Source organism: Carassius carassius, chromosome 42 (assembly GCF_963082965.1).
Source record: "Carassius carassius chromosome 42, fCarCar2.1, whole genome shotgun sequence".
Classification (NCBI taxonomy): domain Eukaryota; kingdom Metazoa; phylum Chordata; class Actinopteri; order Cypriniformes; family Cyprinidae; genus Carassius; species Carassius carassius.
The window spans coordinates 25,527,494-25,550,517 of NC_081796.1; the positions used below are offsets into that span (position 1 = coordinate 25,527,494).

Consider the following 23,024-nt stretch of genomic DNA (forward strand, 5'->3'; position numbering starts at 1 on the left):
AAGGACAAATGAGAGAAGTATTAAACAAGGGAGGGATGGTATTCTCTTAGTAGTCAGATGCTGTGTTTAACTGTGATTGATTGACAGTGCAGTCAGTTGCTTGTTCCGTTTCTTCGGTCTGTTTTTGGCAAAGATGGAAGTGAATGTTGACCAGTGGCCGTCGAGCTCCAAAAACAATATACAAGCATTAAAACACATCTGTACATTATCTGATTACTCATTTGTGTCTGAAACTGAAATTTCTATTCACTGGAAATCTCGCTTGACAACTGATTACTTGGAAAACATTGTCTTCTACTAAAAATAACTCCATTCATATTCCACAGAAGACAGTCATGTGGGTTTTTAAAAGAGATGAGGTTGTGTAAATGATGACAGGGTTTTCATTCTTTTTTTAAGATGAACTATTAGATTACATGCAAACATGTAGTCAGAGATGTTAATTTAGTAACCCTATGACAGATTCAGCAACAATTATGGATGCCACAATAACGTAATCGTTCAAAGCGGCAGTTAATCGTTCGAAGTCAACTTATGTTATTCTGCACATTAAGATGTTTTTTTCTTTCTACATGTTATCTTATGGGTTTTTCAATTGTTTTAGTTTTAGTATAACAATATAATACCTTTCATATTTGTACTTTTTTTATAATTTAAAGAAGAAACCAATCCGATGTAAATTTGACGTTTGAGGCTTAATATTATAGTAAAGCACTAAAGTGTTGTCAGCTTGTTTATTTTAATATAAAAATACGGCATGCAGTTGCATCAAACAGTGATATAAACATAATTCAATGTAAATTGTGATAATAGTAATTAATTACAATTTAAGGGGAATAATTGACAATTATGATTTTTGTCATAATCGTGCAGGCCTAATTTAAACTAAAACTATTAAAAATAAATAGATTTGGGTAATTAAAATTAAATAAAAATGTATTATGGCTATATAGAAATATAATTGAATTACGCACAAATTAATTAAAAGGACAAAAGCATACAAGACTAATTTACTAAAACTTAAATTAAAATGAAAACTGAAATATAAAAATAAAAGCTTCAAAACATTAATAAATACTATAATAGCACATTACTAATTCTAAAATGAGTCTTTAACACATCATTTTTAATTCAGACAACAACTTGAGTTTTTGAGGAAACAACTGCTATTTGTTTTCCACACACACACACACACACACACACACACACACACACACACACACACACACACACACAGACCCACCTGAAATGCTTTTTAATGCAGATGGTTTTGACATGCATGTGTGATGATGTCATCAGCAGGGTTTTCCTTGTATCGGTCCCATCAGAAACAGGTGCTAAAGTGGCCGAAATGGTCTTGTGAGAGGTCAGGATGTCTGGACGCTGAACACTGAACGACTGAACACATTCGGAGTCTCATGCTATATTTATAGCTGCTCTTCTACATGTGTTTCCATAACGACTGCTCAAGCCCTACAATTTACAATGATTATAGCAGTGAATCTTACAAAACGTCAAAATCTCACAAAATCTACACAAACATTAAAGGAGGAATTTGGTCATCATTTAATCACCCTCATGTCTCTCCAAACCTGTTTGATCTTGTTTCTCTAGCAGAACACAACTGTAAAATGTGTTTTTGTCAGTAAAGAGGAAGTTTGTTGTTTTGATTGCCATTGACTGTCATTACATTAGAAACTCTTTAACTGACCCTTTCCTGTTTTTTTCCACTGTATAATTTAATCCATGTGTGTTTGCTGTAAGGTTAGCGTTTTATTCTTAAGTGCATCTAAAAGTTGACTAAATAAATGGTTAAATTGACATTGTTTATTTTAGTTAATGCATTAATTATTATTACCTAATAATGATCATTTAATTTCTTACAGTATCTATTCATATTTGTTAATGTTCGTTAATCTAAATGCAACTATTCATTGTTAATTCACGTTAGCTCGGGTCCATTAAATAATATTAACAGATACAACTATTGATTTTAATGGTGTATTAGTAAATGGCGAAATTTAACTAAGATTAATAAATGCTTTAAAAGTATTATTCATGTTAACTGATGTAGGTTTACCTTATTGTACAGTGTTACCAAACATATATGCATTTCAATAGGAAAATAACATCAGACCATTTCATAGGGACTTGATATTGTGAGTAATGTCATTAATCAGCATGTTACGTAATTAACTCAATTTCCTCTCGTTCACTTTCCTCTTCCACTGCTGTCCGCCCCCATTGAACTTAGACTCACTAACGAGAGAGAAAGAGAGGGATGTGTAGGAGGAAAGAACAGGATGAGAGGAAGATTACAACAGAAGCCTGGCTGCTATTTTCAGACCAGTTGAATCTGAATGCATGTGTGTGTTGTGATTAAACGGCCAGTTATTGAACATACATGCTGTAGTTCAGCCGAAATGATCCACTGATGTTGACCTGTGGGTTAAAGCTGTGGGCATGGGTTCAGCAGTCTCTTTGTGTTGCGTAAAACTCTTGTCAGTCGGGCAGTGTTCCCAGAGGCTCCTCTCTAAAGACAACGAGACGCAGAGCAGCACAAGAGGAGTTTTAATGCGATTTATCATCATCACAATGTTCCCACTTCATTCACATGTCTTTCTTTTTCTAGTTTATCAACCGTTTAGGCCAGAGATTTGCAAACTGGGTTTTGCAAGCTGATGAAAAGCTCATCATTTTAATAAAACTTTATTTTAAGGACTAATTCTCACTATTAACTAGCAAGAATAATACTAGCACACTGACTGTTTATTAGTAAATATAAAGCACGTATTAATTCTGCATGACCGTATTTTAAATCCCTTGGAATGTGTTGTTAAATTAAATGTTTTATATTTTAGGTGCTCAGATGACAAAAAGGTTTGGGAATCCCTCATCTAGATAATAATTTCCTTTTTGAATACAAAGTTTCAAGAGGTGTCCTGCTGTACTCAATGGATCATTCTATAATTCACCTCAAAATAATACAATTATTTTAAATGAAACTTTTTAAATTATTATTATTATTATTATTATTAAACTCATTTATGGACTACATAGCATATGTATACTTTTAAAATTAATTTGTCAAAACACAGGACCATGCAAAAACAGCTAAAAATGGAGATACCTTTATGCATATGTGAATTTTTATTTAAAATCAAATTAATTTAAAATCTTTCTTAATTGTTAAACATGAAGTTGCAATTAATTTTATAACACATATAGATAATACTTACATATTGATATCAATTTTGAACCTGATTTAAAAAAAACTAAAACGTATGTATAGAGAGAGATATGTGGTTTCAGTTCTAAAATGTCACGTATTTAAAATATGGAAGCACAGGTTGTGGATGAATGAGTTCACTGGTGGTTAGTTAGTTGGAACTAGTCTGGCAGTAAATAGATGAACTCTGATCTGCAAATATGGTTCACAGAACACAAATCGATCTGTAATAAAATGTTGTTGTTGACCTTGAACATAAACAGTTAAATGTAGGTTGTGAAGAGAATTTTAGAATAATAAATGAAAATGCTTAATCAGAACATTTTTAATTAGAAATATACACCTTTATGGATCAGTTGATTTCACTCTGGAAAATAGCAAGCCGGCAGCTGATAAATGCTAGGTTTGGTTAGGCCACATGCTAAGAGAGGTTAAGAGGTTTTTCTGACCGCGAGTGAACCCTGCTGGGATGATTACAGGGACTAAACCCCCCCACCGTCCATTAAAAATGGATGATGTCTCTTTTATGGAACTTGAATGTCTCCCATGATGCATCACTCATACTTGTCGGCATCATGACATCAGTGGTTTTAAAGCACACAAACTCATTCAACAGCGGCACTGAAGTGAAACACGGTAAACAAGCGATTAAAAGGAAGCTGGAAACGCAACTTTGAAAAAGAAATGTCAGAAGGCCTGTTTTTTTTTCAGGGGTTTTGTGTTGTTTGCCTTTCCAAATTTGTGATTAGTATGTGTGTGTTGCTTGGTCACTGTTTCTGTGTGTGTCTGTCTTTGCGGTTGAAAGAGTTATGTGTGTGTGTGTGTGTGTGTGTGTGTGTGTGACTGAATGCTGGCTGCACTACAAATAAGGAATTTTGCAACTCTTTTGCAACAAGAAGTAAAATATCGAAAGAGAGTTTGTGAAAGAAGGGGGGAGAGAGACTTGGGAATGACAGAAATACAGGGAGAATGAACCGGTTTGTGGTGTTTTTGTGGTATGTATTTTAGGAAGGTAATGTGCCACACGTTTATACATACACACACACATTGCTTTGCCACCTAGATGAGCACGTAACATAGACTTCCGTTGGTTTTATTTAAAGCCAATTTCTCTGTAAGTGCAATAACCAAACTTTTTATTTTATTTTTTATAATCTATAAATCATTCCTTATACTTTATCTGAGGAAGCACACACATATTGTCTGTTTTTGTCAAGTGGCAAATTCCAGAGCGGAGGTTTTGTTGTTGTTGAGGCTTTTTGTACACAACATTATTCATGACAATATTTATTTAGACACACTTGGTGATTACAATCAGACTAACACATGTGACTGGATATATTTAGCTTCAACTATAATTCAAGATCAGTTTGAATGTTTTTGAACAAACTCTTCTGCTCACCAAGGCTGCATTTATTTGATTAAACCTACAGTAAATTTCTGAAATATTATTCAATTTAAAACAACCATTTTCTGTTTGAATATATTTTGATATGTAATTTATTTCTGTGATGCGCAGCTGAATTTTCAGCATCAGTCTTCAGTGTCACATGATCTTCAGAAATCATTCTAATATTCTACTCAAGAAATGTTTATGATTATTATCAATGCTTAAATCAGTTGTGCTGCTAATGCATGCATCTGTGTGTGTGTGTGTGTGTGTCTCAGGCCAGCACTCTTCCACAGGACACCATAAACCTGAATCAGTGTGTGGATGTTGTGGATGGTGAGAGCCGGACGGGTCAGAAACACTCGCTGTGCATCTGCACACCAGAGAAAGACTATTACATACGTGCTGAGAGCAAAGAGATCATAAATGGGTGAGTTACACACACACACACACACACACACACATGGATGAACAATGAGCATTAACTCAAATTTCACAGTCGATCATAAGATATTTTTACAACTGTTTGATGTTTATGTGCAGTTTAACACTTCACTGTATTGATGTGATGAACTACTGAGGGATGATAATGTAAATGTAACATCCTACAATTAATTATGTAATCCCACTCATTTCTGCATGCATGTTCACTCTATGAGCTCTTCGAGATTTAATCATGACATTTAATTATTAACATTTACTTATTTAGCGGATGCTCTTATCCAAAGTGACTTACAAATGGGGAACATCGAAAGCAAGTTTTCATAGAGCTATCTGTATCGCTTGCTATTTTGCTGCATTATGCATTGATTAATAAGACTTGCACATAAAAATATAACAGCAAAACATAATTGCATTTAATATTTCGAAACTAAGACAAGTTTTGTTGCAGTGTCACAATTGTAATTGAGAGGACAATTTGTGTTCATGTCATTTTTTTAATCTGGTAAAGCTTGATATGGGTTTGGTTTTAAACATTAATAAGGAATGACTAATGCGATCACTCACTGATTGATCCAGTCTGTCTAATTACATAAGCATTTACTAACTAACTGAGATAATGCCAAATGTTGTCTGTGTCTTAATAAGGTGGCAGGAGGCGCTGATGGTTTTCCCACGAACTAACAAACAAAACCAGAAGAAGAAACGGAAGGTGGAAACAACAACACCACAGGTACACGTATATATTAAGCTATTCCTTAAAGTAGCTTAACCAGCAAGCATTTTTGTCTGTAAACCTGCATATCAGTATCACCGATTTGGGGGAAAATTTCATCCTAAAGTCTTGTGTGTGTATAAATATATAATTAAAACATATATATTTTAACTTTTCTAGCTTTAATTTTGTATTTTTATTTTTATTTTAGAACAAATAATATTACGACTTATTTATATAAATAAACAAAGAGTTTGGTTCCAAAATGCAATAAATACATTTTGAAATATTTGATTAAGATGAAAACCACTATTTCCTGTTTCAAACTTTCACATAGCATCTTTAGGTTATAATAACATTAACAATTCAGATCCAGGTTTTGATTTTCAAAAATTTATGATAAACTTGTATATTTTTTTTCCTCAAATGCAGTAAATCCATGATACTTTTTTTTTTCTAAAAATGCAATAAATCGAATCAATAATTGAATCGAATATTGAACTGAATCAATATGAATGTTATTTTTCATATTGAAACTAACGAAAATACACAACATAGTAAGTTGATCCACATGTGACAGCCTCTGAACTGATCAATATTAATCTTGTTTTTTTTTGCTTATTGTTCATTTTATTTTATTGCTCTGTTTTAAACCGACTGGGTTTGTATCGCTAGGATTTGTTTCCTTTGTTCTGACCTCCTGACCTGTGTTTTATCAGGCTGCTGATCTTCTAACAGATCGATGCTCCCTGCAGAACATCAATGGTCTTATTGTAAGTCCAGAACCAGCATGATCCAACCAATCAGAGCGCAGCACAGGAATCTGATCAATACATAAATCCCGGGTGTTTTTGGAGATCATATGATTGGCAGGAATGAGAACATAATAAGTCCAGTAAATGATTCTCATGTGTGTGCTTCTGCTGGGACGCTGGGTGGTGTGTGTGTGTGTGTGTATGTTTGATCTAATGAAGAAAAATTCGCTGAGTGATTTTATGATTTAATCAAAAAGGTATTACTGTGCAGTCAGGTGGAAACAGGAAAGACACAGACTCTAATCTGCGAGTGTGTGTTTAGTGTGGGGTGTGGATCTGAGCGTAAATCAGCGTGTGTGTGAAATCATGGGACAATAGCTCATTTGTTATCAGCCTACAAGTTTAGACAGTTACATTGGTGTGTGTATCTGTCTACACACACACACACACACACACAGGTGTTTTTGACATCAAAGCGCTTTTTGTCCTTGACTATGGGTTAGTTAAATATTATGCTCGTCTGTTTCTGTGTTCAGGAGCCAGGTCCTGCGAAGGTGACGGTCACCAGTACCAGCAGCAGTATGGTGTGTCTCCCCAGCACTATAGCTCACGCAGAGCGAGTGATGCCCACCCGAGCCACCCTGTGGCAGGAGGAAACATGGAGTCGAACCACTTTACCAACAAGCTACAGCACCGGCAGCCTGAGTCAGCTGGGTACCAACACACAAAAACACACACAATTCATCTGAAACTCACAAAAACAAGGTTATGACACTATGAAACTACTGTTGTGGGGTGTCAATCATTCAGGTTCTGAAATTAAAACTACCATTTATCTTCTTTATGTATTATTTTGCAATAAATACACAATCAGCATCTTTATATCACAAGTTTAATATTTGTCCAGCGAATGTCATTCACAGTGACTCATGAGATTGTTGTAGTTCTTTACCTCAATTATGCTTTTAAGTTCACATTCTTGTGTCTTGTGCCAGTTTTCAAGTCGTTTTTTGCCTCAAATCAAATCAAAGCTACCTCGTAGCTAAGCTTATAACTCTTAAACGAATGATAATGGTTACGGAACCAATGCCACTGGAAAAAAAGTGGACAGACGCTGCTTTTTGGGATATTTTCTTTGTAGAATCGAATTAAATGTCAGCTTTGATTATGACATCGGTTATTGGGATCATGTTCAATACATGTGATTATATTAGTGATTTACATCACCAGGAAACTGGCTTTTTTGGTCCACTTCACACATAATATGATCACTTGACCTCAGATTTCTGGGAAAACACATTGAACAAAAAGAACATTGAATATGCCCTCACAAAAACCACAGTAACCATCATTAAATGTTACTTTGTGCTCGTCACCACTGTCATTATCAAACTAAATGACAGCGTCTTGCACTCTTTGAAAGAGATCCCAGATTTATTTAGTATATTTCACAGTAGTAACTGTAATGCTAGCATGGTGGATTTTTATAAAGTGAATCTGACTGAGATTCTTCTGTCTTTCTCACGCTCAGACTCAGGAAACTCGAGTGTTGGTCGTAAGCCACGGGTGGAGAGCGGATATTTTTCACTGGAAAAACCCAAACCTGAAGAAGACAAAGAACGACAGCATCATCGCCAGCAGGAGCAAGATCCGCCGCCTTCTCTGCTTTCTACTTCCTCCAGCACATCCTCCTCTTCCTCTCGCTCCAGGTATCTCTCCTTTGATCCAGAGCGCTTCAGCTCACACAAACACACGTCACACCACCCACACAGCACTGCTAACACACAGACTTCCAGCATTACATGTAACGCCCGCGCTCACAAACACAACACGCAAAGACTTAGCATATCAGAGGAGCATCGCCCCCCATCGCTGGATTCCACGGCCTCGTCGGATGCAAATCCCTGTCCCCTTCCCAGCCCGGACATGCTCTACGCTCCAAACCCACATGCAAACATCCTCCCATCGTCCCTGTCTTCCTCTCAGAGCTCTTTAGACTCTGAGAAGAGTCCGGAGAGCCGTGTGGGCGGAGCCTCGGGCAGGGCAGGGCGAGGTGGGCGGGGTTACGCCGTCCTGGCGGATGTGCCCCGAGCACGGAGACTCAATCGTCGGGAAGCATCCCGATCCAGTAAGGAGCAGCAGGAGCTGCGAGCGCGCACGAGGAGCCCGGGTCGGGAGGAAGTGGAACGGCTGTTCGGACATGATCGAAGGTGATACGCCCAAACAGTTCCATACACACAAAAAAGCTCTGATCTTCTTAAACAGCATCTTTAGAAGTAGCTCTTGGCATTCATGTGCACCACACAAACAGCACTTAAAAGACGTTTCAGTTCGGTATCATTTGACAAATTTGATGACAAATTAATTGATAGTTTGTGCTGAACCAAATTGCATACTTTTGTTCAGTTTGGGCTTCTTAATAAAATTAGTTTTTTCTCTTATATCAAGCTGTATGCTGTATTAAACATGATACTCAGAAGCCTTATACGCAAACTTTAAATTATTATTGTTTTGTACATTTTTGACTAAAGGTTCAATAAATCAGTAAAAAAAAAATAACATTTGATAATATTATATATATATATATATATATATATTTACTTTAATATTATTAATATTAACAAATAAAATATATTTTGCTTTGTTTATTCTAATAGTAGGAATGAGGAAGAAATTATTTGGTTCACTTGTAATATTAACATGTAGTTAAAAATAAGCTGTTCACCCAAATAATTGTTAAAACTGTTTTTAATTAAATTGTCTATTTTTATCATCTTTTCAGTAGTGACTAAAGTCTAGTTTTTGAATCGAAAGGATGCTGCCTTTTTGTGTTTATGATGCCTAAAAATGCTGTCTAGGAATGCAAGTCGCTAGAGTTTGTACCAGAGCCAATGACACGCGCACATTCTGCTCAAATATACATACATATAATTCACAAATATAAAGTGTTTATTAAAAGACGTTCAGGTTTTATATCCTCATTAGCCTTTATAGTTAATAGTCTGATTGCAATTGAGGAGACACACAGTTCTGAACAGGAAACTGAAGATGTGCAGCTACTTCCTCTGCAGTATAAACACAATCTGCTCGTTCAATCCGAGCCAACACGCATGCTGTGTTTACATCTCAGAGTGAGTGTGGAGGTTATATCTCCACCTGCTGGAGCCAGCAGGAAAAACCAACCGGTTGTCTGTCAATGACACTCAGGACAGCAAGTTGAGACACAGAGAGGATGCGCTGCTAACTTTCTGAGTCAATGTTGTAGCTCTCGGAATCATGACATTCATCTCATTCTTGCAGCTTTAGCACCTCCTAGTGAACACTGTGTAGAACTGATCTTCCAGCCTAAAATCTCAATGCAGTCCTAAATGCTGTGCTGTTCAGTTCTGTATCTGTGATTAAAATGTTCTGCGCTGTTCTTTCCTGATTTCTCTCTCTCTCTCTCTCTCTCTCTCTCTCTCTCTCTCATGCTTTTTTGGTGTCTTTAGCTCATTTTTGCTTTTTATTTGATCTGTTTCTTCTCTTTTTCAGGCAGTCTTCTGAAACTCTGCACTTCCTGACCTGTGCCACGCCCACTGACACGCCCACTGACACACCCACTGACACGCCCACTGCTTACTTTCATTCCACCTGCTGGGGCCAAACTATAACACACATGATACATATCACAGAATCCGAGACTTTTAAACTAAGGCCTTTTTTCACACCGCAAGCAGCGCATATTTATTTGGGCACATTTATTTCTTTTGGTCACCTCAGCAGCACAGTGATGCATAGACGATTAAGCAGTTTATAGCCTGACTTTGGGGTTTAACTTCCATTTTGCTGAGATTTTTACCTTGTGAATGTGTAAATCACATAAATGAGATTTTGTCTACTTTTGTAAGAATAATTCTCAGACCACTCCATATAAATATATTATCATTATAATTATAATTATAAAAATATAATAATATTTAGAAATATAGTTTCTAAATGTATATTTAAAAAAAGTACAGTTCCATTTTCCATTAATTGGAAACTTTTTTTTTTAAAGTAAATATGATTTATTTAATTTATTTATTTAAAATAAAAGTAATTTATTTCTGTGATGCAAAGCTGAATTTTCAGCATCATTACTCCAGTCTTCTGTGACACGATTAATAATAAAAAAAAAAACATTATTGTTTACATGGTAATGTATAATATCAGTTAGCCTAGTATTTTAATTGTTATGATACATAGCAGAGGTCGTTTTAGAATTACATTTTTTAAAATTAAATTATAAACAACAAAATAGAACTTATGTTGGTGAATATGAAGGGATGAGAGAATGTTCTCCTAAATAAATTATTTATTTTAATGAATTATTTGAATGCACTGCATCAGAAACAGATACTGTATGCTGCTGCTTCATTTCGGTGTGAAACGGGTGTAAAAGATGAATTGTTCCTACTAACACGAGTGTACACGGGGACACTCTGCTATGTAGGGGAGTCGTGGCCTAATGGTTAAAGAGTCTGACTCCCAATCGAAAGGTTGTGAGTTCGAATCCCGGGCCGGCAGGAATTGTGGGTGGGGGGAGTGCATGTACAGTTCTCTCTCCACCTTCAATACCACGACTTAGGTGCCCTTGAGCAAGGCATCGAACCCCCAACTGCTCCCCGGGCGCCGCAGCATAAAATGGCTGCCCACTGCTCCGGGTGTGTGCTCACAGTGTGTGTGTGTGTTCACTGCTCTGTGTGTTTGCATTTCGGATGGGTTAAATGCAGAGCACAAATTCTGAGTATGGGTCACCATACTTGGCTGAATGTCACTTCACTTTCACTCACTTTCACTCACTTTCACTCACTTTCACTTTCAAAGATGATGCTGTCTGGGTTTCTGCTCATGGCTGCTGTTGCTGGTTGCTGGTTTCCGGTGTCTGACCCTCTGCTCTATCATCTGCTCTTATAAGACACACCAAATTCATCATGTTGTGTGTTAGCTAGCTCCAGTACACAAAGGAAAAAGTGCTTTACATGCCAAGAGTTTCTGCAATATAGTTCATTTATTATTGCATTTATTATTGGTTTATTTATGTATTATGCATTGCATTTGATACTTAAAAAAAAAAAAAAAATAGAAAGTTTTAGGATTTTTTGCAAATTAAGTGAAAATGAACATTTATTTATTTTGATTTTAAATAAATAGTTTATTTAGATTAAATATATATTAAAATGTAAAAAATAACAAGCCTTAATGAATTATGCATTGCATTTAACTCTAATCAGTTATGATTTAAGGCATTATTGTGGAGTCAGAGATCGTATATGAAGATCAGTGAGGAAAGGAAAGCATCTGTTTATGCTATATTTTCTCTTCTGACCTCTGTGTGTGTGTTTTGCAGCAGACGTTCACAGGTCATCGAGAGATTTGAGTGTCATGACACTGTCAGCACTCCAGAGCAAATGGACACAGACTCCGCCCCTTCTCATTCTAAAACAGCCAATCAGAGAGCAGGACGTAATGATAGACACCTCTTCAATCAGAAACAGGTACTCATTGAAAAAATGTATTTCTGCTTAACAGTTCTGAGAGTCCATACCTGTATTGTTCATTAATTTCTGATTTTTTTCCTATTTTTATTACTGTCTTACAGGAATTTTCATTGGATTCAGCTAAAGGACGGACAGATGATGTTTCTTCACTAGCTGGTTACCGAAGGGCCAAAAGTCTGGATCGCAGAGCCACAGAGACACTCATGACTGTAAGACCACACAAATTGAAAAATAACACACATTAATATCTTTAAATCATGGCTGTCATTGACAAAAAATTTTAATTGAAGTGTAGTATGTATGTTAATGTATTATATCAAATAGTGCTAGTTAGGAGAGATAACAGGTATAAGGTTTTAGGATTTTAGATTCTTTTTTAATTCATTAAATTATAAACAACAAAATAATTTTATGTTGGTAATTCATATAATTCATTCATGCATTTATTTGTTTAAATAAAATACATTTTAATTGGATTTAAAATATTGTAAATAAATCAGATAAAAAAATATTTATAATTTAGATTTATGCATTATTTTAAGTAAATAAATTTATTTTAATTTTTTTTTAATTTTTAATTTTATGTGACTTAAATTATAAACATAGTAAATAAATCAAATACAAAATTAACCGTATTGTATATTTTATGAATATAGAAAAATGTGTCAGAATACAGACAAAGTTCAGTTTCATTTTAAATGCTAGCACATCATTTGGTTTCCATTTGTCTAAATTGATTAATTTTTAACCAGAAATAAATTGTTGTGCATGAGTGTGTGTCATATTTTAATATAAATTGCATTGTATAAGTCTCAAAGGGGGCCTTTAAAGACTGATGTGCATGACCAGCTTTCCTTTTTGTGTCGCTATATTTCGTTAAGATGCACAAGACTACGACTGTTTTATTCTCACAAACTGAAAACTTTCACATTTTTGGTTACAGTTAAATTGTATTACATGCAAAATTAAAAAAAATGCACTGCATAGTCTTCATGCAACATTTGAGGCTAATTATAATTTTTTAACAAAATACGCTTGTGTAGTTAAGTGCTCTTAAGAACACAGCATGATTATTAATAAAGGGACTGCATGGCTGTCTAAGATCGTCTGTGTGTTTCAGCTGTTAGTACTTCGTTCTTGCAAACCCAACGCAGAACCACTTCACCACCCTGATTATAAATAGCATTCGCTCGAGTGTTAGGACCAGAGACAACGACACACACACACATGAGAACACACATTCATGTTCATACACACAGAAACACGGCATGTGAGTCAGAAGTGTGTGAAGAACAGCTCACAGATGAAACTCAACAAGATTAAGGTACTGTGAACCTAACATGTGTGATCTCACCCGGAGCAGATCTGCATTAGATGACAGAGGGTTTGTATCATTTTAGGTTTGTTTGTGGCTTTGTGAGGTACCGCAGCCGTCTGTGTTTGCTGGTGGTTTTATGATGCAGAAGTAATTTTTTTTTTAGAGAACTTTGAATGCATGCTCTTTTGAATATACAATGTTGTTCTTTTTTTCTATTTTAGTTTTGCTGTATTTATTTTTAGCATATTTAATTAATTAGTTACATTATTATATTTTTTTATGATGTCTTAACTCTTGATGTCTTATTCAGAAGAGTTTATATGTGGATAATTGCATGTAAAGTTTACTTTTTAAAAGCAAGCATTTGAACTGTAATGAATTGTGAACAAAAATCTTATTAACAAAATAATGCAAGATATGATTTTTTTTTTTCTGATTGGTCTGGGTTCAGGAAATATATATGCCATTCATTTTTTCTTTAGGTATGTGAAAAAAACCTAATAAACAGACTACAAGATAAGCTGTATTTAAAATGCAAAATGTATTTAAAAACCAGAAAAATATGGAGCAAGACTCATTCATGAAACACAAGACCATTTTTTTAAATGTAGAATTATTGCATTGAAATGAATAAGCATCAAACAGGATTCAATTAAAATCAAATTTTAAAAACATAGAACTTTTGTATTTATTTTAAATAAACGGTCGATGCTCTAAAACACGTATTGCAGCACTGTGTTTGTGTTTTTTGTTTAGTAGCGTTTAGCTCTTACTTGTTAATACTGGTAGTCTATAAATTTATTCTATTATTCTCTTTTTTTTTCAGCCAGACCTGCTGAACTTTAAGAAAGGATGGATGACCAAACTGTACGAAGATGGATTGGTGAGTCTAAACCGAAACCAATGTTTCAGTGAGCTTTGAATTTTTAATAAGGACTTTATTCAAAAGGTTTGTTCTGCTCTTGTCTCTCAGTGGAAGAAACACTGGTTTGTTCTGACCGATCAGAGCCTGAGGTTCTACCGCGACTCCATCGCTGAGGAAGTACGTGTTTTCTTCAGCGTTTAAACCCATTTTTTAATCATGTGACTGTTTAACAATGTCCCTCGTGGCTCGTTCCTCAGGCCGCTGATCTGGACGGAGAGATCGATCTTTCCTCGTGCTACGATGTGACTGAATTCCCAGTTCAGAGGAACTATGGCTTCCAAGTCCTTGTGAGTTAGTTGTTTTATTACTTCTTATACAGCAAATTACATAAATATATAGCAGAAATGTATAGTAAATGTCAATACCAAAACTACATCAGGGCAACAAACAGGACTATTTTAGCTAACCCTAACTGCAATCGCTGGGCTCTTGAGGTATTGATGCTAGACAGATATGTCTGGAAGGTTTACAGTGGTATGTTTTCCCACCTAAATAAAGCTGTGGTGATGTTAGCTGTAACCTTAATGCTGTTCCTCATGAAGCATTGTTTCATCACTAATGTCACCTGACCTATCCTACAGGTCCAATGCCACACATCAGATGCTCGTCTAATACGCTTTTGACTTCACAGTGGAAAAAAAAAGATGTGTATTTAATGTCAGATATGTGTTTTCAATATCAAATTTGAGAGATTTTTCAGATAGTGATCATTTTTTACCACTTTAATTAATTGTTTTAAGTCGAGCAACAATAGTGCTCTAAAATTCATCCTTGAGATTAGTGGTTTTTAATTTGCAAATAAGAGATTTGACTCAAAATTTCATCTGGTCGATGCGAAAATGTGCAAGAAAGATCTCACAGACATACACTGCTGTTCAAAAGTTTGGGATCAGTAAGATTTTCAATTTTAACATACTTTAAAGTGTAATTTATTTCTGTGATGCTCCGCTGAATTTTCAGCATCATTCCTCCAGTCTTCAGTGTCACATGATCTTCAGAAATCAGAATAATATGATGATTTATTATCAATGTTGGAAACAGTTGTGCTGCCTATTGTTTTTTTTTTTTTTTGGAACCTTTAACTTTTAAACAAAAGTTTTGTACTTTTTTAAAATTAAAACAAACAGCATTTAATTATATTTCTTTGCATCTAAAATATTTTAAGCTGAATGAATCACAGAAATTGTTGTTTGGTTGAGAGCTATTAAAAATTATCGTACAACACTACCTTTAGTTATTTATAAACTTATTTATGTATTTATTATTTCTTTGTTTATTTGTATTTTTTTTAATCATGCCTGTTATAGAAACTTATTAATCAAAACATGGATTTACGGTTGTATTGGAATTGAACAGCAATATCAGAATTGAACATGAATATTTCTCTCAGTGCCATGCATTCATTAACTGATCTGATCATTCGACTCAGCATTCATGTCCTCGTCTTCCTTTCAGAGTAAGGAAGGGGCATTCACACTGTCTGCTATGACTTCTGGGATACGTCGAAACTGGATTCAGGCCATTCTGAAGAACATGCGGCCCACCGCCGCTCCTGATGTCACACGGTGAGCTTCAACATCATGTTTAGTTTGAAATGACATTTTAGTGGGTGTCTTCTGTAAATCAGGGAAATTCATTGGGGAAAATCAAACAATTAAAAGCAGTATTACACGTATTGTTTTTATGCTTAAAACCCTTTTTGTCTTTGACCCTTATACATTAAATTTCCCTAAGTGAATTAATTAGAATACTCTTTATTATAAAGGTAAAGTGTGTAATTTCTGCACCTCTATTGACAGCCAAAGCTGTGAGTATTTGTCCGTACAGTGAGTTGAAGCTAGTGGCACAGAAAGGAGAAATTTCACCTTTAAGGATCCACAACCTTACATAAACAGTACATGCTTGCCATAAAGCATTTGAGTACATCAACTCCAATTTTTCCTATCCTATTTACTAATTTTTGTTCTGTCCTAAATCTCATATATTTTATTTGCATTTAACCGGTTCTTCAAACTCCGCTGTTTTTGTTTGTAGAAATTATTTCTCTTTTCTTCTGTTCCTAACTTACCTTTATAATTAGTTTTATTCTGTTTTTCCTGCTCCGGCCACAGGAAAAACGTTTCTCTGAAACTTTCAGTTCTTATGCACAGGTTGGCATTTCCAGTTCTTATTGTAACCTGTGTGTGTGTGTGTGTGTGTGTGTGTGTGTGTGTGTCCGCTGTGCTGTTATGTCAGATGTGCTTTCATGATGTTCTGGCTTCTTTTTGTTATGGCAGTTATTCCTGTTTTTTCCCCCCTGTGTTTTTTGCCAGTTTGCTGTGTTTATAATGAAGCTGGGAATTTGGCATGTTTTATTACAATTATAGAGATAAATGGAGTAGAAGAGCCTTTGCAATGTATGCTTGGTTATTTTGGAGTTGTTACACCCCTGCTTTGTTTTTGTGTGGCCAGATAGTTTATGATAGTGGTGTTTATGTTTTGTTTTGGACTTTAAATTTTTTAGATGGTTTAATTGCATTACATTTATTTGCGTGTTTCTGTAAAGCAGAATTTGGTTGTCAGTCATCTATTTTTGGATGATACTTTTTATTTTAGGCCAAAAGTAATAAAAAAAGATCCAATAATAAAATCATCCAACTGAAATGTTGTAATATTTTCCCCAAAAGAAGGAGTTTAATGCATTAAAACTAGATTAAATTATTGGTGGGTAGTTAAGTTAGGCTGGAACAGCGCATTTTGATGATCACAACTGGCCAGTGTCTCTCCATCCTTTGTGATCTTACACCACCTCCTTTTTTGAAAGGAGATGAAAAAATAGCATTGCGTCAATGCCCCATTTTTAGGCATACATGAATGTTTACTGATGTGCTTGACAGTGGTTGAATGCGATGCAGTGACCAGATGGTTTTCCTCGCCCTACTAACCATTAATCAAACCATCCTGTCTTCAAGAGTTTGCATATGTGTTTTTAGACAGCTGTATCACATTTCACAACACATCTTTGTACAATTATGTCCACAAATAAGGAATAATTCAGATTTTCCCACAATGCCGTACGCCACTATTCTTTGTTATAAAACACATATTAAGGTAGTAGCTGTGATGCTTGCCTTAGCAAACACCACTAATACTTCAGATACTTTGTATATTGATTCAGTATCTTCTCACTTCACAGTTCCCTTCCAGAAGAGCAAACCAGATCAAATCTGGAGCAAAGCTCTTCGCAACTGTCTAACAGCTCTGTAGTTGAAGCTAAAAAGGCACACGAGGATATCACGAACTCTGCACCTCCTTCCGATCATCGTAAGAGCCGAGTCAACAAGCGGGAGGGACGGTCTAAAACCTTTGATTGGTCCGAGTTCCACCCAGGACAGGAAAACAAGAGCGAACAACCCTCAATAAAGAGGGCAGATACTTCTGTCATTATCTCATCTTCTCCCTCCTCTACTGCCTCCTCTCCCATCTCTAGCACCTCTTCTCATCAGACGTCGTCTTCCATTACTATCACCAGCCAAACTGACAAGTTGCCACAGCAAGATGAAGAAGTCGTGCAGGAATATATGCACCACTATGAGATGGCACCTACAGAAGGTGGAGTCAATGCCACGACGGTGGCAGAGCCCCCATCAAAGCTCCCTCATAAGGTGCCACATGAACAGGTGAGAATGGATGTAGGCAATGCCAGAGACGCACAAGATGCCGACAGTCAAAGCGCGACCCGCAGAAACTCTGACGTCCAAGTGGAAATTGAGCAGAGGTGGCATCAGGTAGAAACAACGCCCCTCAGAGAGGAAAAGCAGGTACCGATCACTAGCAACTCAAATGTACCTGTTGGAGAAAGAGTCCTTCCACAAGAGCTGGGTACTGCACTGGAAAAAGAGGTAAGAGACATCAGTATCGATTTCTTGCCTCATTGTCTGTGTATGTGGAGGTGCAGACTTAAGTTCTCGTTCATATCAGTTCTGAACATTTTATGATTTTTACATTCAGATATTTTTGCTTTCCTCCAGTTAGGTCAGGCACAAAGGGATCTGGCAAGACTTCAGCAGCAGAACAGCATCTTACAGGAGCAACTTCAGGATGCGCGTGGGAGAGAGCAGAACGCCAGGGAAGGATACGTACTGCAGGTACCCAAACAGATCAACTGAAGCTTTTCAGAAAAGATACAGCAATCAGAATATTCTGTAGTTTTAGTGTTTGTGTAATTCATTACAAATATTATTTTGGGGTGTTAATGAAACTATTAGCATGAGTGGTTCTAACTGACCTGCAATGTCTTTCTTTCCCTGGGCTCTGACTGGGTTTTGGTTAAATATCTTGTAATCAAACCACAGGTTCGCTGAAGATAACAAATGTAAACATCTGACAAGCTTTCAGCTGTGCTTTACTACTTTTTGTATCAGTTTCATCTCTAGTCATTCTTTTTTGGCATGATTTTCATGGTGGTACCATTCCTGTTCTTCATCTTTCTTTGAGAATCTGGTGTAGTGTTACTCCTTTTGTTTTCTTCCTCCATTTTATTTTCTCTTCTGTTTTTTTTCTGTACAGTTCTATTTGTATAATCCATCAACACAAGGATGCATTTCATCTGTGCATTCTGTAGTTGCACAGCCTCTTTAGATCACTTGTTTCCCTTTATACTTCACATTTTCATTCATTTTTGAGCACCATTCTCTCCATCTCTGATGTCATCTTGAAAAAGCACAGCGGTAAGCTTGAGTAAGTATGTAACTTCAGAAATTTAACTCTGAAGTTAAAATGTTCCCTCTCAAATGTTCCCTGGATTCCAGCCACAGCCCAGAAGATGTTAAGCATCATGTGTATGGCCATAAATGAGGAGACTTCCTGTTACTAATTGCACTTTGCTCTTAATCTCTTAAAGAGTGACACAACCGTTGCAAACACTTCGTCTGATGCAGCGTCTGCTGAGCAGCGTTGCAGCGTTCACCGAGCACCATGGCAGCGCCTCAGTAAGCTAAACCAGGATCTAAAGTCAGAGCTGGAGTCCCAACAACGGAAGCAGAATAAGTCCCGTCATCAAGTTAGCAGCTTGCGGCGTAGCTACAGCGAAGCGAAAGATATAATAGGATACCATGAGGCAGAAATCGAAGCCTTGGAGGAAAAGCTAACGGCTGCCATGACAGAGATTGTAGCGAGCGAGGAGGCTGTGGCACGAATGCGTAGCGAGTTAAAAATTGAGCGGGTTCGCTGTCAAGAACGTGAGGAAGAATGGATCCGAAATGAGACAACGTTGCGGTCACAGCTGCGAGAGAGCGAGGACCGTCTTCGGCAAGTCGAGGCTAGTTTGCTAGAGAAGAACCAGAAAGTGAGACAGCTCGAGCAGCAGCAAGCTTTGCAGAGGGACCAGCACAAAGAAATGCAGAGACTACAGGAGAGACTCGCTGAGGCCACTGGACGTCTGATTTCCATGGAGGAAGCTCAAACTATGAGAGAGGAGCGGGAGAAGAAAGAGCAGCGAAACCTGGAGGAGAAACACGAGCGGGAGCATCAGGGATTGACCCGAAGATTGGTGGAATCCGAAGAGAGGAGCCGTGAAATAGAAGAGCAATTGCAAGAGGCGCAAGAACAAGTGGAGGCACTGCTGAGAGGGAGCGGTGGGATGGAAACTGTGGGACTCAGGGAGGAAGTTCATCGTCTTCAGCAGGAGTTGGAGGCGCAGACGGATATTGTGGAAATGCTGCGGGAGAGTGTGAGGAGGCTTGAGGAGGAACGTGACCAGCTTATTTGCCGCTGTCAGGAACTCCTCAATCAGATTGCAGAGATCGACCGAGAAGTAGGAAAGCAACATGCATGTTTAATAACGGTGGAAACGGACTATCACTCTCTTGAGAGCTCGTATGAGCATGTCTCTGAAGAATTTGCTAGGATAAGTCATGTGCTACGAGAGAAGGAAGAGGAGGTGAAGCAGGCAAAGGAAATGTACGAGCAGATAATCAGACAGAAGGAGCAGGACTTGAGCGAGGCCCTCATCAAGATGGCTGCCTTAGGCAGTAGTCTAGAAGAAACAGAACTTTGCTTGCATCAGAAAGAGGAACTTCTTTCTAAAATGGAGCAGGACTATCCAGGACTGGTAGAGTCCCGAAAAGCAGAACGGGAGCTTCAGGCAAAACTGGAGGTTGCAGAGGATCGGATTGCTGAGCTGGAGCAACACCTCAACGCCCTGCAGCTCGGTTATGCAGACCTCAGGATGCGACGTTGTCGCTCGCAGGAAGATCTGCTTGATGGTTTGAAAGAGATGCAACATGATATTTCCTCATCCTCAAGTACCTCCCAACTTCTCCTTGCAAGAAGCAGCTCCGAGATGGAAATGTCTTTTGTAAAACACCAGAGGATTCGGTTTTCCACCATTCAATGCCAATCCTATTACCAGTCCCAGGGAGCAGACAAGTTTCAGACAGAAAATACATCTTTGGTTCCGTCGCAAAATCTGAGCCTAGACCACATGCATGACCTGAGCCTGACCCAAGATAGCAGCGTAGTCAATGACAGTTCATTCCAGCAGTGCAGAGATCCAGAAAAGTTCATATCCATTATAAACGCTTTGGAAACCAAGCTATTGGCCACAGAGGAGAAGCTCAGGCACCTCACAGAAAAGATACGGGACCAGCCCGATCTTTCATCAATGCAGGAACACCTGAGCACCAGAGCTACCTCGGAGGACTGCACAACTAAAACCTGTGAAGAATTGCCAATGGATGAACCAAGTCAGAAATTCCTTAACAAGACTTTTGGTGAGCAGGACAATGATGGATATGAGAAGGCATTGGCATTGGTAAAGTCTTGCACAGAAAGAGTCCAAGAAATTCTCCGCAATCAGAAAGAGACCAGTTCTGCTGAATCTCTCATTTGTACCCTTGCAGAAGTAGAGAAACGGCTGGTTTGTGCCTCCATGTACCTGAGGAAGGACAGCTCATTCTATGAGGCGTGTCAAATCTTTGCACCAGATGTGCAATCAGTGAAGGAAACTATAAAGCATTTTGCCAGAATGTTAACCTTTGAGGCTGAGGTTCTAGAGAAGATGGGGTTCTCTCTGCAAGACCTGAAATCTGATATTATTTCAGCCCTGAACTCCATTAACAGAGATGCTGAAAACATCAAGAAAAACAGCAGCGGCTGTCTCTCAGTTGTTTATGCAGATGTACTTACAAGAAAACTTACGCTGGAGACCATGTTCTTGGACAAGCTTGAGACGAATAAGCTATCAAATAGTGCTTTTTCACAGGATGTCATCAAGAATGCCTGCATTAGTGCTGAGCTTGCCTATTCGCTTCAGAATATAACCATGAATTTCCAGGAAGAATTCAGCGAGCTTCAAAAGGACCTGCTCCAGGCGAACGAGACCTTGAAACAAAGGGACATGGCTCTGAAAGATGCTTTTAGCGCATCAAAGCGTGCTCACATTGAGAGCATGACCCAAAGTAATACTGATCATCTTGCTGACATCGCCCCTCCTGAACTTGTCCCCTATATGGAGCAGATTGAGATTGAGGAAGCTCAGAGTTTAGCAGAAGAGATTGTCCGAATACGTTTAGCAAGTGGCATGCTATCCCATAGTGCACAATCGGAATCGCATTTGCAAACAAGCAGGGAAAATCTCATCGCCGAGCTCAAAAAGCAAGCAAAAGCCCTCCGCGGTCTCTCTCAGGAAATTGAGAGGATCTGTGAGGAAGGGGAAACGGATTCACTTTCTGGACTTGCGGATGCCATCCAAATGAGCTTGTGGAGCAATGACCCCAGTGCCGTTTGCATGCGAGAGGCTTTGATGCAGGCGCAGGTCGCATATGTTGCTTGCAGGTTGCGAGCGGGTCACAAAAGGGAACTTACTCTCTGCCAGGAGACTAGCCGCAACATGGCAGTGCTCGTGCAGGAACATGCTGACAGTGTTTCAGCCATCCAAAGGCACTACCAGAGCTGCTTGGAGAAAGAACATCTTAGCTACACTGGCACTATCAGTTCCTTGCAGGAGGAGAATGACATGCTTCGAGCGGAATTATCCTATAAGCTCAGGGAGCTCCAGGAGCAACGGCAGAACTTAACCCAGCTGGAAGAGGCATTTCATATGGAGAAAGAAGAGCTCAAGAGCAGGCATGCAGATATGAGGGGACGAGCCGAGCAGGAGCAGATAACCAGAGAGCTCGAACTAATGGAGTGTGCCGCCAAAAGCCAACGCCAACTGGAGACCCTGCTGCTAGAAATTGAAGATGCTGAGTTGAGGCACAAGGAGCAAGTCCGAAAACTTGAGCAGGAATTTCAGGGTAAGCTCCAGGAACTAGAACACACCAACAGAGAGGAGCTCCGCAAGCTACAGAAATGCTACAGCCAGACCATCTGCTCGCTGGAGGAGAGAAACGAACAAGTGGAGAACAAAGATGAGGCCGATGCATGTCCCATGGAGGAAGGGGATGGATCTGATCAGATACCGTGCAGGGAGTCACTCCTCCGAATCCGGGAGCTAGAAATGCAGTTGAGCAGCATGAGGGAGGAGCTGGATCAGAAACCACTGGATGGAGATCTGACCAGCCTGAAGGAGAAATACCAGCGAGACTTGGACAGCCTAAAGGTTTAACCTTTCACTTTTCAAGTTGAAAGTCACACCCATTCAAAACCATGGCACCATGCTTGTAGGACCCTCAGTAGTTTGTTGCTGTTAGCTTGGGTTGCAGTTGTTTTAGTCAATCATTTTGGAAGTATTTCTTATTTCTTAGTCTCAG

At 38.0% G+C, this 23,024-nt stretch overlaps 1 protein-coding gene across 1 annotated transcript in view; it reads left to right on the top strand.

The window, feature by feature from the left end:
• LOC132124418 (trichohyalin-like) overlaps positions 1-23,024 on the top strand; it is a 127,487-nt gene that overhangs the window by 10,073 nt on the left and 94,390 nt on the right. Inside the window, exons 4-16 of the mRNA XM_059535413.1 lie at positions 4,898-5,049; positions 5,709-5,793; positions 7,067-7,244; positions 8,062-8,740; positions 11,902-12,046; positions 12,151-12,258; positions 14,194-14,250; positions 14,341-14,409; positions 14,490-14,579; positions 15,748-15,857; positions 17,468-18,173; positions 18,303-18,419; positions 19,175-22,873. Coding sequence (XP_059391396.1) covers positions 4,898-5,049; positions 5,709-5,793; positions 7,067-7,244; positions 8,062-8,740; positions 11,902-12,046; positions 12,151-12,258; positions 14,194-14,250; positions 14,341-14,409; positions 14,490-14,579; positions 15,748-15,857; positions 17,468-18,173; positions 18,303-18,419; positions 19,175-22,873 — 6,195 coding nt within the window. The remainder of the gene's footprint in view (positions 1-4,897; positions 5,050-5,708; positions 5,794-7,066; positions 7,245-8,061; positions 8,741-11,901; positions 12,047-12,150; positions 12,259-14,193; positions 14,251-14,340; positions 14,410-14,489; positions 14,580-15,747; positions 15,858-17,467; positions 18,174-18,302; positions 18,420-19,174; positions 22,874-23,024) is intronic.